The 16,874-nt window shown below is 39.4% G+C and overlaps 1 protein-coding gene across 4 annotated transcripts in view; it reads right to left on the bottom strand.

The window, feature by feature from the left end:
• Nucleotides 1–10,086: 10,086 nt before the first annotated feature.
• The window catches only part of ccdc88b (coiled-coil domain containing 88B), a 36,846-nt gene continuing 30,058 nt past the window's right edge, over nucleotides 10,087–16,874 (bottom strand). For 3 of the 4 annotated variants that reach the window (XM_067517900.1, XM_067517901.1, XM_067517902.1), the window contains exons 25-28: nucleotides 14,653–14,760; nucleotides 12,794–12,945; nucleotides 11,116–11,460; nucleotides 10,087–10,813 (exon numbers count right to left, since the gene is read on the bottom strand). In XM_067517900.1, the coding sequence (XP_067374001.1) occupies nucleotides 10,764–10,813; nucleotides 11,116–11,460; nucleotides 12,794–12,945; nucleotides 14,653–14,760 (655 nt within the window). In that variant the 3' untranslated portion in view covers nucleotides 10,087–10,763. Of the gene's footprint in view, nucleotides 10,814–11,115; nucleotides 11,461–12,793; nucleotides 12,946–14,619; nucleotides 14,761–16,874 lie in introns of those variants that run through there. The other variant, XM_067517903.1, reaches the window with a different exon arrangement.

Below are 16,874 nucleotides of genomic sequence, written 5' to 3'. Positions count from 1 at the left end.
TCTGGAAAGTTTATGGACTATCTCTCTAGAAATACAACTTTAAATGTGATCAAGAAGACAGGAGAAAGGGTTACACAAGAATTTTGGATGGGTAACATTGTTACCCTGCTAAGGAGTGTTCCACCAACAAAATTCCCACGAAGAGCAAAGCATAAAATATTCTGGAGGTTACAGTGAACCCCAGGGTAACGTCTAGGAAAATAAAGACCTCTCTTGCAGTAGCTGATATCTGTGTTCATGATTACAACATTGGGAGAATGTCAAAAAACTGCAGTGTCTGCAGTGATGTGCAGAGCTAAAACATTTTTAGTGGAAAGGTTGCGTTACTGCTGCTAAAAGGGGGTCACACTGCACTTGCTACACACAGATACTTAAAATTACAGGTAGATAATGTTTTACAAATCTCTGCTTCATTAGATTTCAGAAATAAATATTGTACTATTTTTACTCTAGCACATAACACCACCTGGGGGTTTTGATTTTGACAAGGTGTCAGCATGGGCACTCTCCAAACACAGCAAGCTCTGATGCCCAGTGTGTTCTGACACCTGTCGATCACAGCAAGCATTACATTTTCCCATGGTGACCCCAGATCAGTGTATGTCACAACAGCAAATGCCAAATCACACATAAAATCTGTTTTATTAGCGCTCACTGTTATGCATGAGTAAAGAGCTTCTGTTGCTCATTTGGTCATTTATATGAAAAAAATTATGAAGTCAGTCTCAGAATGATTAAGTGTAATTGTCACCACAAGATTCGACTGAACATAAAGAAATTATCGTGATAACTTAGTGTTATTGAATAATATGCAGTGATGTACAGTAATGTAACAATTTACAAATTGTTACTCATGTAATTGCAACATATGTACTTTTGATATTTTAAATATATTTTACTTGTACTTATGAAGCTTCTAAAAAATCTGTTATGTCAGAGTTTTGTTGTAATTAGGTATTATATTTTGCAGTGTTCCTACATTTACTATCACTGTCTGTTTCACTTTGGTAAGTCGAACACTGCACCTGTTCCTATTTAACAACGGCCATCAATCCTTCCCCCTCCACTCTTTTTCCTTTATTCCATTTTTGTCTCCACCCTGTCCAAATCCCATCTACCTTTACTGCCTGTCTGCCTCTCACAACACACCATATGTGTATTTATGCAAGCGCCATCATGCTTCTCCCTACAGTGCATCTGTATGAGTTTTTAATTGTTTGTTGCAGGATGTAGCCGTCACGTGCCGGTGGGACGCAGGCAGTGATTTGTGTGAAGCGAAATGAGTATTTAGCGAGCCACCGTCCCGCCCCACGACTTTCATCTGCCAACAGCCATCTTTATTGATTCCAAACAATCTGCCACGGTGGTGGAGACGCACAGGGAGGAGGGAGGTGGAGTGTGGAGATAGAGGAAGGAGAAGGCTTGTAGGGGGAAAATAAACTACAAAGAATATATCAACAGCAAAGGAGGAGAAAGCACCCTTTTTTAAATAAAAGCTTCATCTGTCACAAAGGGGATTGTCTTTTCCTCTTCTGAGCTCTTTGATTCTCTCCCTGTCTGGGCCTTTCCTGTTTCTTCTTCTTCCTCCTCCTCCCCTCATCTCTTTCTCGCTGTTTTACTCTACAGGACGGTGGAAAAAGTAAACAGATGGAAGAGGGAGGGATAGAGAGACAGAGAGGGGAAGGATGTAGGAGTTCAAACTGAGAGAGGCGGAGGAAAAATGGTGGGGATGAGAGGATGCAGAGCCGGCGGCAGGATGAAGGGATGGAAGGAAAAGAGGGATGGAGAGCCTGATGAACTCATTTAAAGGCGCTCTGGGTTTTTTAATAAGCAGCAGACTGTGAAGCTCCTCTCTGACCAGTCACTCTGAATAATGAGAGAGAGGGGGAGAGAGAGAGACAGCAGATGAGAGGATGAAAAGACAACGAGACTCATTATCCTCCAACCAATTTTCATCACTGTCCTGTCAGTAATCTTTCCCTGTCTCTCTCTCCCTCTCTCTCTTCCTCTCTCGGACTCAAACAGTCCACAGCTCTGTTTGAAATGACAGATGAAGACCAATTATGCTAACTGTTTTGTTAACTTGAAGGCTGATTCCCTGCCATCTTCCAGAACATACACTGATAATCCTGTTGGCCCTGGAAATTACTGGCTGCTCATAGCCTGCCAACACACCTGTGTGTGCCTGTGTGTGTAGTCGTAATACCTTGAATAGTTAAATACTGTGTATGTGTGTGTGTCCTGGTTGCTCACTTGTCAGTATCTGATGGTAGTTAACTCTCAGGCGTGTGATCAAGCATTATTTCAGACTGATGTGCTGTTGCCAAGTTGTCCACATTTTCTTGGCACTTAAACATGTTTGTTGTTATGCTTGTGCATTTTTCCTAGATGCCTAATTGACGCTTTGTCCTTTTGCTTATTGCTTTTATGTTATGTGATTTTAATGTAACACTTAAAAAGAACCTGCACTTTTATGCCGTCAATACTGCGCTTTTCATCTCGATGCGTTTCACCTGTTCATTGTCTTGTAGGTCTGGGCATTACAGCTAACTGCAATGTCATAAACTCATTTATTTAGACACACTTTTTGTCTGATACAAACCAATGTCATAAAACTGTGTGTGTGTGTGTGTTGGGGGGGCATCAACATTGTATTTACATAGCACGTCAGTTGCTTCACAATTAAAGTATTTGTCTTCATAACATTATTTCACTCTGAGACACGTTAGTCACACTATTAAACCTTGTTGCTGCCGTAAACCTAAAAAGCAGTGGAGCTGCACACTTTGAAGATCAATAATTTGGTACATGTTCCTCCCTAAGTGCCCCAGTGAACCCACACAGGTGATTTTAATTATTTGAGCTGATTAGACCTCTGCTGTGGCTGAAATTGCTATTTGTGCCGTGTTTACTCTCCAGTGTACCAATTGTAAAATTTATGCTCCATACATCGTCCTCTAAATATCCCCCAGTTGAACAAAAGAACGAGCTGTGCTGCCAACAGCCCCACTTTGTAATGTGTTGCTTGCTTACAGGTGCAAAAATTACAGTTGTGTGAATCCAAAGTTGTTGTTTGTAATGAGAAATTACAAGTGTTCATACAATGAGTGTGAATATTCAGTTTAAACTCATTTTCATTCTCACTTTAGTGTCTCTCATATAATGAGTAATCACTGATGGAATAATCGAGTGACATCTAGGATGGAACAAAAAAACCAGTCAGGTGATCTCACACAGTTCCCAGCGTAGATAAGGAGAAAGCGTCCACATCAGTGTCTTTAAAGGCCTGGAGACACCTGAATTCAAAGCTTTAATTTAACGATTCCCTTGTATTTAAAGAGCTTTAATTTCTCAGTTCAGTAGACTAACTTGATGTGAACAAGCTAATGTCCAACATTAAAAAATAAACAATAAAAAGCAGCTGTTCTGCAACATTTGTCTCAGACAGATGTTTCTAAACCATTAGCTCACAGGGAAATTGAGATGAACAAAAATATATGCCCCATTTATGTTCGGTTCAGAATTATGAATTGGGAAAACCATTCATGTCAGCTTTGTATTGTTATTCCAGGTCAGACATATTGTGGGTTTCTGAAAGAAAGTGTCAACTTGTGTCAAAGCTGCTGCAAAGCCTCCATTACTGGCAATTACATTTACAACATTAAAGTTCACTGAAATAAATGTGTTAAAGGCACCATCGACTGTTTGTTTCACCTGTTAACTTCTCTAAGTACAAAATATAAAGTAGGTAATTTATGCAGTTTAAATTATGTGACTACAAGGCTAGTGGAGGGGGTACCCACCTCGGAATAATGGATTAACTCGCCCAAGTCAGAATAATGTGGGTTTTCTCGTTCTTTCCATCCAACAGATAATATGTAAATGCAGCAATTGAATTCATAGAGAAGTGATTCATATCCAAGAAAGGACAAAGAAGCAACATTTCTAGGTTTAAATTCAGACCTTTCCTGCATAAACTGGTGGTTTTCCTCTGTATGCATTTATAAGCATTGCAGGGAACAAGCACTGAACAGGAAGATCAGCTCTCTACGACGTCCTTATGTCCTTTGCTGTATTGTACTCTTGCAGGTACCTCTCAGGTACCTCTCTTCTTGACATCTCTGGCCTATAAGCCTCTGAATCTGCAGTGGTGATATGTTATCTTCCTGAAGCACCTCACAAAGCTCCAGGCCACAGGCAGACAGAAGGTTCTGGAGCCTAATGAAATTCGGGTCGTCACACATTTGAGGTGGGAAAGCTGAGAGCTAAGCTTTGAACCACCTGCTTATAAAAGTGACAAGATGAGGTATTATTCCAGCTGCTTCTTGTTAGTTAAAGTGCACTAAACCTCAAAATAAATGGTGGCTTAGGGCACTGTAAATCACAATTAGTTAATCAGACTTAATCACAATCATAAATGCTGCTACAAAGGTGGCTCGTAGACTAAATGCCAATTAGCAGTGACAATCACCACTGTGGGATGTGAATTTTTAAACCATATGAGACAAGTCACAGAGTTTCACGTGTTTATTTATCTAAAAACATGTAGATGGTTTTCTGGAGCTTTCAATCCAAAAACAAATACCTGTTTGATCAGATGAGATTTGTTCTTTTAAATTTAAAAGGTGCCTCACCTGTGCTCCCTGTGGATACCTCTGTGTCTAAGTCAATCACACACAAACACACACACACATACATACCTGAAGCTCCACCCAGCTCCCAACATATGAGCTCAAACTCATATGTTGGGAACATGGAAACTTGTCAGCAAAGTAATTTTGCACATTTGGTAATTGTGCTGGTGTCAAACAAATTAGAGGAAAACAAATTTGGTCCTGACGCTGCTGGAGTCAGGCCTCTTGTAACCAATTCACAGAGCCCTGCTGAGCTCTGGATCTTGTTTGCGCAAAAGCGTAGGAACAGCTATAGCTATACAATGAGTGTGTGCAGTGGGCCTGTGTGGGCAATCAGTATGTATTAGGGAAATGTTTTAAGCCACTCAAGTTGTTTCTCTTTGAGGAAAATTGTCAGCAGCAAAAAGTGGGAGGCCAGCTCTCAGAGAGGATGAGGATCTGGGAGAGGAGAGAGGTGAGATGGTTGATGTGTATGGATGAGGCCATGATGGAGAGAGCGAGAGAAGAGGGAGGAGGGCGATGTTTATAGGTGGGGGGTAGCGAGGCCAGTAAACTGCTTGTGAAATGAAAATGGCTCTTTAGCAGAATCCAGGACACTTGGGCGCTGCACTGGATCAATGTCTCTGATTTACTGTCTGAAAGCCTGTCAGGAAGAAAGAGAGGCGGTGGGAGGGGTGGGTGGGTGGGGGGTGGAAGCCAAAAGAAGGGGGAGGACGGACAGAGAGAAGTTAGAGCTTAGAGGTAGATGAGTCCTTTAATGGAAGGAGAAGGAGGAGAGACAGGGAGAGGTAAGGATGGAGAGGGAAATTGTCTGTCAGAGTGACAGGGCAAGGAGGCAAGAATCAGAGGGATTGCTCCTCAAGTCCTCGTGGCTAAGATACAAAATCAATCTGTCAAGGCAATGGGGAAGGGCAATCTTGTTTTGTGCAGGGAATTGGTGCAGCCATTTGGGGTAAAATCAATAGGGGACACATGGCGCTTCTTAAATCCTTACTATCCCACAGAGGCCAACAGTATTGACAAACAGAGGAGTGTACGTAGGCAGTACACAAATCCTTAACTTGACCTGTCTGGAAGGGATCTATATTCTGTTGGTGGTCAAAGCATTGTTGGAGTCAGATGAAGGTGGTGCTTTCAGCTGTGGAGTCAGGAAATTCATGTAAATGATGAAAAGATGACTTTAATGCAGAACAAATTGTCTTCTACTGATACAGATTTTATTACAGCCAACATAAATTCAACCTAAATCCACTTGCTGAGTTTCATCTGTACCACTGTCTGGATGATTATTTCATGATCAAATACTCAATTTGTTGTCAGTTCAATCAACCATTAAAAAGAGGAGCTGTACTTGAGTTGAAGGTTCAGATCAGAGCATTGTGTTTTAGCACGCTGAATTTAGCTGATTAGACACAGGTTTGTTTATATAAATCAAAGTAATATTAAGATTTTGACCTGATAATGAGCCTGAGTTATTACAAATCATTCTTGACGTGATGCTTTATAACAATCCATCAAATGACATCAAACTCATTTAATAATCATGTAGGAAACATTTGTTCACATTTTGAGAAAATCCATTTTGCAGGCATATTGAGATTTTTTATTTTTTGTATTTTTTTTGTTCTTTTTGCTTATCCTGTGAGTTCAGGGTCGCCACAGCGGATCATTATCTACATGTTGATTTGGCACAGTTTTTACGCCGGATGCCCTTCCTGACACAACCCTCCCCAATTTCTACCAGGCTTGGACCGGCACTGCACAGCTGAGGAGGGGAATGGGCTGTAAAGGGTTCAGTGTCTTGCCCAGGTACACTTCGACATATATAGCCAGGGCCGGGGATCAAACCACTCACCCTGTGGTTTTGAGATATTTCACTAAAATAAAAACGCTCAGTGCTTAAAGTTGTGCCAGGCTGACACTGTCCTTCCTAAAAATATGCTGCTCACATGACTGAAAGCTTTCAGCAAAATGTTATAGAGATCAAGGTGATGTCTTCTAATATCTGGTTTTGTCTACAATAACGCCCACACACAAAGATATTCAGTTTACGATGATACTACACACAGAAAGGAAGCAAAGTCTCACATTAGAGAAACTGAAATTGAAAATGTTCACCTTTTGTCTACCTTTTGTTTCTAAATTGTTGCAGATTCTGTCCATTGTTTGCATCTGTGTGTGTGTGTTCAATATGTGTCAGACTGCATGAGTGCTTGCAGAAAAAGGAAGACTGCTCCCAGTCAGTACCTCTATGTCTGAGTCAATCTCACACACACACACACACACACACACACACACACGGAGCTCTGGGACACAAGACAACAGGCCGGACGTCTCGACAAGAGTGTTTCCCGCACCCTCGGGACACGGGGAGTCTGGGTGGTGGGGGGTTATTTTATTTTTATTTTGAGTGTTTAATGTATTAAAAGGGGCTGGGGTAATGAATTATAATCTTTAATGCAGAAACCGATCGATACCACCCAGAGAATAAATCAGCTTTTACTGAGAGCGTCAAAGCGCCTTAATACACTAGAGGAGAGAAAGGGAGTGTGTGAGGGAGGAGAGGGAGGAGGGAGTGAAGCAGCAGGAACAAACTGTTAGAAGAGGAGGAACGAAGCAAAGAGCGAAGACGATGATGAAATAGAAAAGGAGGGAGTGTGGGGTAAAGAGAAAGACGTGGGGAGATGGATGGAGACAGAGGGAGGGAAGTTATAGATGAACGAACTCACCTTTGAGCTAACCTCATTGAGTAAAAGCCTGGTAAAAGCACCGAGATTTTGACAGTTTTGTGAGGAGGCGAGGTTGCAGGGTCAGCCGGTGTGCACACACACACATTCCACTTGTTATTTTTCCACCTAGTTGTATTGTGTTCCGTCTCAATGATCCCCTACCCAACTTCTGTTGCCTGGAGCAAAATATAATTAATTGAATTACACCACCACTTCTCGATTAAAGATCACCTCATCGCTCTCTTGTCTTGGTGCCTGCCCAACCTGCGGTCCATGCTGGGAGAAATTGCCTAACAACAATCCATGAATTACAACTTTTTATTAACTCAAAGTGAAGTTTCAGTTGTGTGTGCTGATTCTAAATCAGCCAGAGTGCAGCAACAAGCCTGAGAAGAGATCAAAAAACTCATTGACTTGGGCTGGTTGATGGTTGCAGAGATTAATCTCAGAGGCAAAAATCTGGACTAAACTAAACTGTAATGCACCTGCATTAAGTGAGGTTTTTGTCGCTGGAGGCTCTTTAATAAGACAGTCAATAAAATTTGATGGCTCAGGCAAGCAATGTGGGTAAATGGGCAGAGGAGGGTGATGAAGAAAAATATAAACGGGCTGCAGTTAGTCAGAACTTCACTGAGAAACAAGAAAAAGGCAGAAAAGGAGGAGGATGGCCAAAAATACTGAAAAAGAGTGTTGAAGAAGTGATGTTTGATAGTGTTACACCCCTCAGGTGCTCAATAATTAAGCAGCTGAGCGTACTCTTGAGATCCAACCGTGATGTCAACCAAGGCAGTCATCCATCATTCATCGCTTTAGGAATCAGGGCTGGGGATGGCATTTAATCATTCTTTTTGTGCCAATATTTTTCTCTCACTGTTTTATTTGACTGGTTTTGTGTTGTTGCTGCTTGTTTCGCTCGCAGGTACAAAGCCTTCCTTCAAAATATTAGCTTATTATAGCAAGAGATTGGGCTGAATAAACAAACTGAAACTTAAAAAAAATCGTTCTTTTTGGGGGCCTTTTTTAGGACTTCTTCGTAATGCCCAGAGAGGTTTATACAAGTAGTACAATAACCTGTGCATGGTATTGCTGCATGCATAGCTAACCACAAGGCTCCTCCACTGAGAATTTAAAGCTTTACCCTTCAGTTTTTTTTTGGGTTGTTTTTTTTTCTATGGGCTCTGTCTGTCTTTGTGCTTGAGGGCGTGTGATTGTTGCATTGCACTCATAATAAGCCTCTGAGTGACTGGCAGAACCAATATCTTGCTATCGCTTTGCCCTGCGCTCACTCAGGCAGCTCGGTGTGCAGCCCCCGTCATGCATCTCAATTCCACAAACACAATGTTCAATGCAGAGAGAAAGGAGCCTGTTTTTTTGATTAATGTCACCATGACAACTACATAATTCATGAATTGTATTAGCAATCCATTTGTCATTTGCAAATCATAACTCAGAATGTGTGTTTAGAGAGGGCTGGCTAGATAGAAAGAGCTACAGCCTGCTATTATCCTTAGTGTTGTCTCCCGCGCACACACTCAAACACAACCCCTACTGGAAAAGCTGATGTGCTCTTGTCTTAATCTGGGAGGCAGGAGCTCTTTGGAAGCTGCCTGTCGTATATGAGGGCCCTTTTAGCTTCATTATGAACTCTCATGCCCCCCCTCCCCCCCTTCATCCATCTGTCTGTCTGTTGACAGAGGCCTGGCCAGTGCTACACTGGCACCGTTTGGTGCAACAGTAAGACGAGTTAAGGAGGATTCTCCATTAAAGCAGTAGTGCAGATCATTTGCCATTAGATCAATGACTGGATTAACACAAGGACCCGAAAATGAAGTTGTATTTTCTGCCATGTGTGAAGCAGATTGAGAAGTTTCTCCATGGTTTTCCTGCTGTACACAGATCAAATCCAAGGGTTACAAAGAGGTTTATCATAATTTCTATGTATTTCTTTTTTAATTCCTGCATACATCTGACCCGAACTCATGTCTAAATCTCCACTGCAGGAGACAAAATATTTTTTTTCATTATTGAGTGCTTAAATACTAACTCATCTGTTCACCAGATGTTTTGGATTCACCGTGTTTCAAAGCTAATATTCAACGTTTTATGAGTACCTGATATCTACAGCTCCTCAGTTTTACCTTGAAGCATGCCTCACAAAATATGTGATCAAAAAGTGATACTTTTTTGACTTTAAATGAGACAACTTTAAGAAGAGGTGATCAGAGGTAACAGCAGGAACACTGAGCATTTTTAGTTAATCCTGTGAAGGTTTATGGAAGACAAGATGAAGCACTTCTAGCACTGAACTTTAATGCCGAAGAGAAATTTGCATATGATGGCATGTACTTCCATGAGCTCTGCTGCTCTTGGATGTTTCTTTAACTGCATGAACCACAATATACTGTGTTACACATATGATAAGAATCTCTGCTGACAGTTTTACAGTATATATACAGCCACGTAACTGATGAAATGTAGTAAAGGGTCAAAAATAAAGCTCAAACATTAATAAACCATACTCTTAGTTAATAATTCAAATACAGTGTGAAATGTACTATAGAGAATGTCCTCAGGGTTTTGCAATACTGTCCCTATCAAGTATGAATCAGGCTTAGCGATTCAAGCCAATCAACTAAACCATGAGCTATGAACCTAAGAGGTGCAGCCTAAATGATAAATATCTGTAGATTTATTACTATAAACAACTGATTTCACATCGTCAGTTTTTTTTTTTGTCGTTATGAAAACATTTATTACAGTCACTTTAAGTAAGATCGTTGTTTACTTCAACATGAATGTTCTGCTAAGGTAAGGAGACACTTTTTTATTTTTAGGAACGATCATAGCCTTGGCCATCAGCCATAGCCTGCCATCCAATCCTCCTCACTAAACTTTCTTTCTTTAATCAACACACTATTTCCCTGTGGGATCAATAAAGTTGTTTGAATCTTGAATCTTGAATTTCCTCCCTTGATCCCATTAGATGAGAGTCAGAGGCTAATTACTGTGTCTGCTTGAGTAAGTAATTTTGGACAATTGCTACGATGACTGAAATGACACAGCAATACATTTCACCAAGTTAAATGAAGGTTGAAATAATAGCAACTTATTGCTAATATAGCTACTATAAAGTGGTAAGTCTATTGTTAAACTCCATTTTTATTATTGCACAAACAATGTTTTTGATATATTCACGTCTTTAACTTGATAACCTTTTACTAAATGTTGTCAGTTTTGGGGCCCATGGAGGAGAACATCTTACTAACACTGGAAATCAATGGTATAAGGATTTATTTATTGATGTATTGAAAAAACTAAAAAGGCTCATATCCAATACACAGAAAAGTATGTATGGAAACAGAAGCACTTATTATAAAAAGTTTTTTAATTAAAAGTAGACTCAAGTTCTTTCACAGGCCGTTGCTGTGTCGTCACTGGAGTGTTGATTTTCTGGAAGGCAGAGAAGATCATACTGCATTAATAACACCCATGTTTTATTAAGAACAATATTACTATATTTTGAGTTAATGTAGACGTAGATAATTGTACCTTATTGTACTGTACTTCCCTGTACAATTTTACTCATATTGTTATCCAGCTTGAATTTAATTCAAGCAGTAATTATAAATAAACATTTTTTAATAAAAATAATAAAGACACTGCTAACTCACAGTTGTCTTTCTTTTAAATAAATCAGACTTAACTGTTTTAAAGTATATTGACATCATCTTACTAATTCTACTCTTCCTCACCTTTCCCTTCATCCTCTTCTATACTCTCCTGACTCGTCAGTGTTGAGTCTGCTGCCTGGGGTGCATTTGTTTTGTCTCTCTCTCCTTCCCAGAGGATAGTGGAAGTGTTCTGGTTAGAATGCAGCCGCAGGCGGGGTTGTGTCTTGTTGTCACCGGGACTGAAAGATTGGGAAACCCCGGAGCCTCCTCTGGCCAGGCCCAAGCCCCAGCCGTGACGGGATCCCAGTTTACGACGTACTCCAGGAGCAGAACGTGTGGCTGGACTCCCAGGAGCAGAGATGTCTGGCTCTGTGTGGGACTGTGCTTTTCTCAAGGGAGAGGGAGACACTGGAGCACTGAGTGGGTCTAAAACAGAGATGATTTTAAGGTTGGGAAATTATTATTGCTTAAATCCATGTAGATTGTAGTAATAATGTTAGCTGATGACGTTTTATTTTAGCATATAAGGCCATTAGCATGACATTTTTCAGCTCCTACTGTAACTACTCAGTAGCCTTACAGCACCAACCAGGAATATACAGTACATAGGGCTGTTTCTTACAGTGCAAAAGCAGTTTCAGGAATCAGAAGAGGTGTATAGGATTGATACCTGGCTACTTCCGTTCTCATGTCTAAATGTCCTTGAGAAACACATAAGCCCTAAAACTTGCTTTTGATGGCTAGACACCTCCAGCCACAGTCTGTGAGTGTGTGAGTGGGAGAAAGAAAAGCATTGTGAGAAGCATTTGCTGTTCTGCTTCTAATGAAGCAGAACAGCAAAGTGAGTGCCCCTAATTTTATTGTATTTATAAGTAGCATTTTCACAATTTATAAACTTTAATTCCTCCTGCGATACACCAACAACTGTGTACAAACTATTCATAAAGAAGTATAAAGAAGTATAAATGTGGCAGTCTTTTTTCATACTTTAATTTTATGTTGAATCTAATTCTGCTTAGCCTGTCTTATTGTTAAGATAAACAGTGCCTAAAGCACAGCTTGGTAACAGGCCCACAGAAGAATAAAGACATTTAAAAGACTATAGTACTTCTGCTCTATCATTAGAGGTAGGAGAGACTTTGTCAAGCTATAGTTGCCCCTAATGTTACAAGGAAAAATAAAAAACTCAATACTTAGTAATTTAGACCAAAAATTGCTATTGGAGGATATTGATAAGAGGAGCAAGGCTGCTGAACTGAATGAGCTGTCAGGAGGGTGAGCTCCAGATGGTTGTAGAGAATTGTTAATCTGACACCAAATCCATGCACAATAATTACCCACAGATGCACAAAATAACACATTAAAGCAGCCCATGAGGCGTGCCAAATAAAAAATGTCCAGATCAATAATGTCATAGACATTATTGATGGCAGATAAAGTCAGACACACTGTCAGAAGCAGATCTGCTCTCTTACATTTAAAATGACAGAGTACATTCCTTTGTTTTATTATTTAATGTAGCGTCAAATACATTAAAGGTTATTTACCACATTATTTATAATGGAAGAAGTGAAATGTGGGGAATGTTGCTAATGTTGCAGACCACACTTGGTAATCATAAGATGATTTGTATGCATGCCTGTAGCCTCGCTTGATAGGGTGAGTATGTGAGCATATCTTTGTGAACACCAGTTGTCTGGTGTTTGTGTATGAGAGAAAATGAGGCAGTGTGGTGGGCTGCGCATGTGTGTGGTCTCACCAGGCTGAGGTGTGTGTGTGTCTGATGTAAATTCAGCGCTGTCAGCCAGGTTCTCCACGCTGCCCGCGGCGGTGAAGAGGGCGCGTCCCTCTCTTCCTCCTCCCCGGGGTTTGATTAGCTTCTTCATCCTGTCTGCAATCCAGTTAGATTTCCTATGAGGACACACAGAACAGGAAACATTTGCAAAGAGGGATGAACTGTGTGTGTGTGTGTGTGTGTGTGTGTGTGTGTGGACCCAGAAAACACTTGTTTAACAGAAAACACTTGTAGGATGTCAAGTGTCACTGGTTGTGCGTCATAAAGTGTTTGTTTTCTCACTTGTAATTTCAGAAATAAATATGTTTTAAGGTGCTAAGTGTCATTTATTATGCAAAATAAAGCACTTTGTAACATGACATAAATGAAATCAATTTGGAAATGTTATAATTAAAATGTCATAACTATATTAATATGTAGCACTGGAGACAAAATCCACTTTTGTAAGGACTCATTTGAACACAACTAAACTAATCATTAAAAGTTCCTTTTTATGCTAAATGTTTCTCCTCCAAGAACACAATGTCTCACCTTGCATTCTATTTACCATTTTATTTTCTCATTTTGACACATTATGTACAACATACATAATCTATTTGTTTACTACTGAATGTGTCCTTGAGAGCTACCAATGACCAGAGGCAAATTCTTCATATATTTTAGTATCTTTGGGCAATAACGCTGATTCTAAATCTGATTATTGGTGTGGTGTCCTCCTCTTTTTATGCAGTCAAACCAGTTTTTCTTGAGGAACAGTTTTGGTCATGATACACTTTATGAAATGAAACACACATGATTATGAATTATGCCTAAAAAGCCTATATGCCTATAAAGTATTTAATTAAAAACAACAAAACTAACAAATGACTGAATTAATTACAGATTTAATGATCAATATTAAGAGGGGGACGCCTCCTCACAATAGTTATGGTAATATTTTGGCAAAACCTCATGTCACTGGGTTTTGCTGATTATTTGTGCAAAAGCTAACACAGGTTATTTTAGTAAGACAAAACCAAAAACAGCAAAAACTAACTTGCTCTGTGACTTAAAACAGTCTGGAAGAAAACTCTTCAGAACGATAACAATGTAATGAATGTAAATTTGTATTTTAAGCTAAATGGTTGCATTTACTTGGTCATTTCTCTTTTCTTAGTCAAACCTTTGGTAAAGTGCCACTTTTCAGAGCCACTTGTTCAGCACAAGAAAAGGAAATAAAGAGGTAGAAGAAAACTAAAGTGATAAACTGAAGGCCAGAGTATTGATTTTTTGTGTGTGTGTTTTTTGGAGTGCAGCTATCTCATTTCAAAAGTGCTTTAGAGCTGCCATCAGAATGACTAAAATGTAATACGGCAGCAATTCAGAAATCAGGTAATGACAACTGATTTTATCTGTTACATGTTTTTATGATTAGAGTTGCAAATGTATACAAAGTTACTTCAAGTGCTTTGATACAATAGCATAAGACAACCCTGCAATAAATGTCATGTTTATAAAATTTAGAATGTTTTTCTTATGACTCTTTTATGACTCTAATAATAAAAATATTATATCTATATCCATATACTATAATAAAGTCATGGGAATACCTTCTATAGAAATGGCGCCAGAGTTGTATTAACTCCTTTTTGACCAAAAAGACCAAATACCTGTAACATATGCGCATGTACTGATTGTACTTTCAAACTGTACACTTTACACTGCCTTTGCGAATGTGTATATATATAAAAACACTTGCCTGTGTGGGGGATATAGTGTTGCATGAAATTGTACAATTATAGCAAGTGGTATATTTATGGTATATATATATTTCTAGTGAGTACTTGGCCTTATTATGTTGAGGCTGCATGCTGGGCTCAAGGACTCTATACTGATCCATAATCTTCTCCACCAACTTCTGCTTCTCTCGGCGGAGCTCGCTGAGCTTCTCCCTGAATGAAAACATAAGAAGCATCAGAACAAAGCAGCTGAGAGGCGGATGAAGACAGAAAATGAGTAGGAAGCTCTGTTTGATTCATTTCATACATTTATAATCAGCATGAGTAGATGGGATTTTCTGAAAGTGTGCGATTCAGCCCATCCCTACAAATTCAGTACTGAGAAACAGAGCCTGCTGTGCTGTTTAAACTTGATTCTTTTAAAATCAGCAGATCAGAAACGAGACGGCGTGTGGATGTTAATGTTCACTTGCTGCTTGTGATCAGAGGGTTGCAGAGTTCGAGTAGTAGGGTGGACAAACACAAAGCGGGGCATTGCTGAAAAATAGCCTGCGAGCTCAGCAAACCTAACAAATGAAACACGACTGAGAATAAATATACAGAAAGTTGCTAACGGTACTCACTGCTGTGGGTGCTGTCACAAAAGTAAGAAACAGTGCTGTATATTGTACTTATTGTAGGAGCCGTGTAATGCAATGTCTCAACCTATGGATGGACTGCCATAAAATTTGATCCAGACATTCATCAGCTTTCTACTCAAGATAAATTCTACAAACTTTCCTTTGGATCTAAAAACACTAGCACTCTACACCTGTTACTCTGAACATCAGACCTTACCTTATACCTTAGTACTTATATCTGACAGCAAATGACTTTTAGTGAATTTCTACGTTGTCATTCATTTCATAAAGTCTTAAAAATTAAACATAAGTTGAAATAAAATAAAAAAAAACAGTAAAAAGTTTGTAGAAAAGCACAAATCCTGTTTGTACTCAGATGTAGTGCTAGGGGCCTTGCTGTTGTTTAGGCATTTTATTTGCTCTTATTTGGAATATTAATCAATGTTTAATAAAATGTCAGCAGTGTCTATCACCAGTACATGCATTCCTGCTACCTAAGGAAACCATTATGTGTCCTGAACTCCATTTTTATTTGCTGTTTGCAGTTGCTTATTCACAGAGCAGACACATAACAACATTAGCATTCATTTAAAATCTTAATTCTGGCTGATGCGATGAATGGAAGTCCAATATTTACTCTACATTTAGCTTTGGTTTCAGTCTCCAACTCACTGGGGGAAATATCAGCCACTTGATGCACCACCGAGTTCAGTAGCTAGTTACCATTTTAGTGCTGGTTGAGTTTACAATTGGAGGTAAACTGCAGGTGACAACTTTTTGGCCATTACCCACTGAAAAACTTGTGTATGTTACCTACATCTGTTAAAGTATTGTTCCTATAAAACTATCTATCAGAGCAGCTTTAACTCCTCCCTGAATGTTCCTAAATTTCAGGTGTTAAGATATAAATAAGACAAATGCCTATTATAGTGCCAGTTATGTATGTAAATAATGAAATACAAGCAAAACACTCACTCCAAGAACTTTCTTCCACAGCACTCTCTACTGTCTGTTCAACTTGTAGTTATCATCATTTACCCTTAACATTCTTCTTAACCAGCTTTGAAAATTGAAATAAACAATAAATGTTCAATTGTATGTTATTGGCACATTTTAGAAATTCTCTGTCTGCTTGCTGAAACAATATCTGAATTGATATCATGCCACTGAAACTCTAACAGCCCCTTCCCCTCCCTGGCTGTGCAGTGCCAGTCCAAGCCCGGTAGAAATTGGGGAGATTTGCGTCAGGAAGGGCATCCGGCGTAAAAACTGTGGCAAATCAACATGTGGACAATGATCCACTTTGGCGACCCTGAACTCACGGGATAAGCCAAAAGGACGAAAAAAATAGAATAAATAAATAAAATTAAAAAAATTTAAAAGAATTTTGGACTAAATATTTAGATCGTTTTTTTGGGTCTGAACAATGAATAGCTGTTTATTGCTGCATTAGTAATGAAAACCCACCAGTGTTACAGGTGTTAGAGGCTACAGATAACACATGGCAGAGTGCTGAGCTAAAATGTGCTGTGAAACACACGCAAATGTGATTCACACTGACAATCTAATTAGTTATTGTAAAAAAGAATCTTTGAAAAAATGAAAGCTTAAAATTAAGCTACAAAAGATTTTTAAAATTTGTATCGTTAGACTTAAAGGGTGAAGCGAGACCTGCATGCCCAGTATTAGTTTGATTAATCTGCTACC

The sequence above is a fragment of the Channa argus genome, chromosome 10 (assembly GCF_033026475.1).
Source record: "Channa argus isolate prfri chromosome 10, Channa argus male v1.0, whole genome shotgun sequence".
Lineage (NCBI taxonomy): Eukaryota > Metazoa > Chordata > Actinopteri > Anabantiformes > Channidae > Channa > Channa argus.
This window is presented reverse-complemented; position numbering and strand designations above follow the sequence as displayed.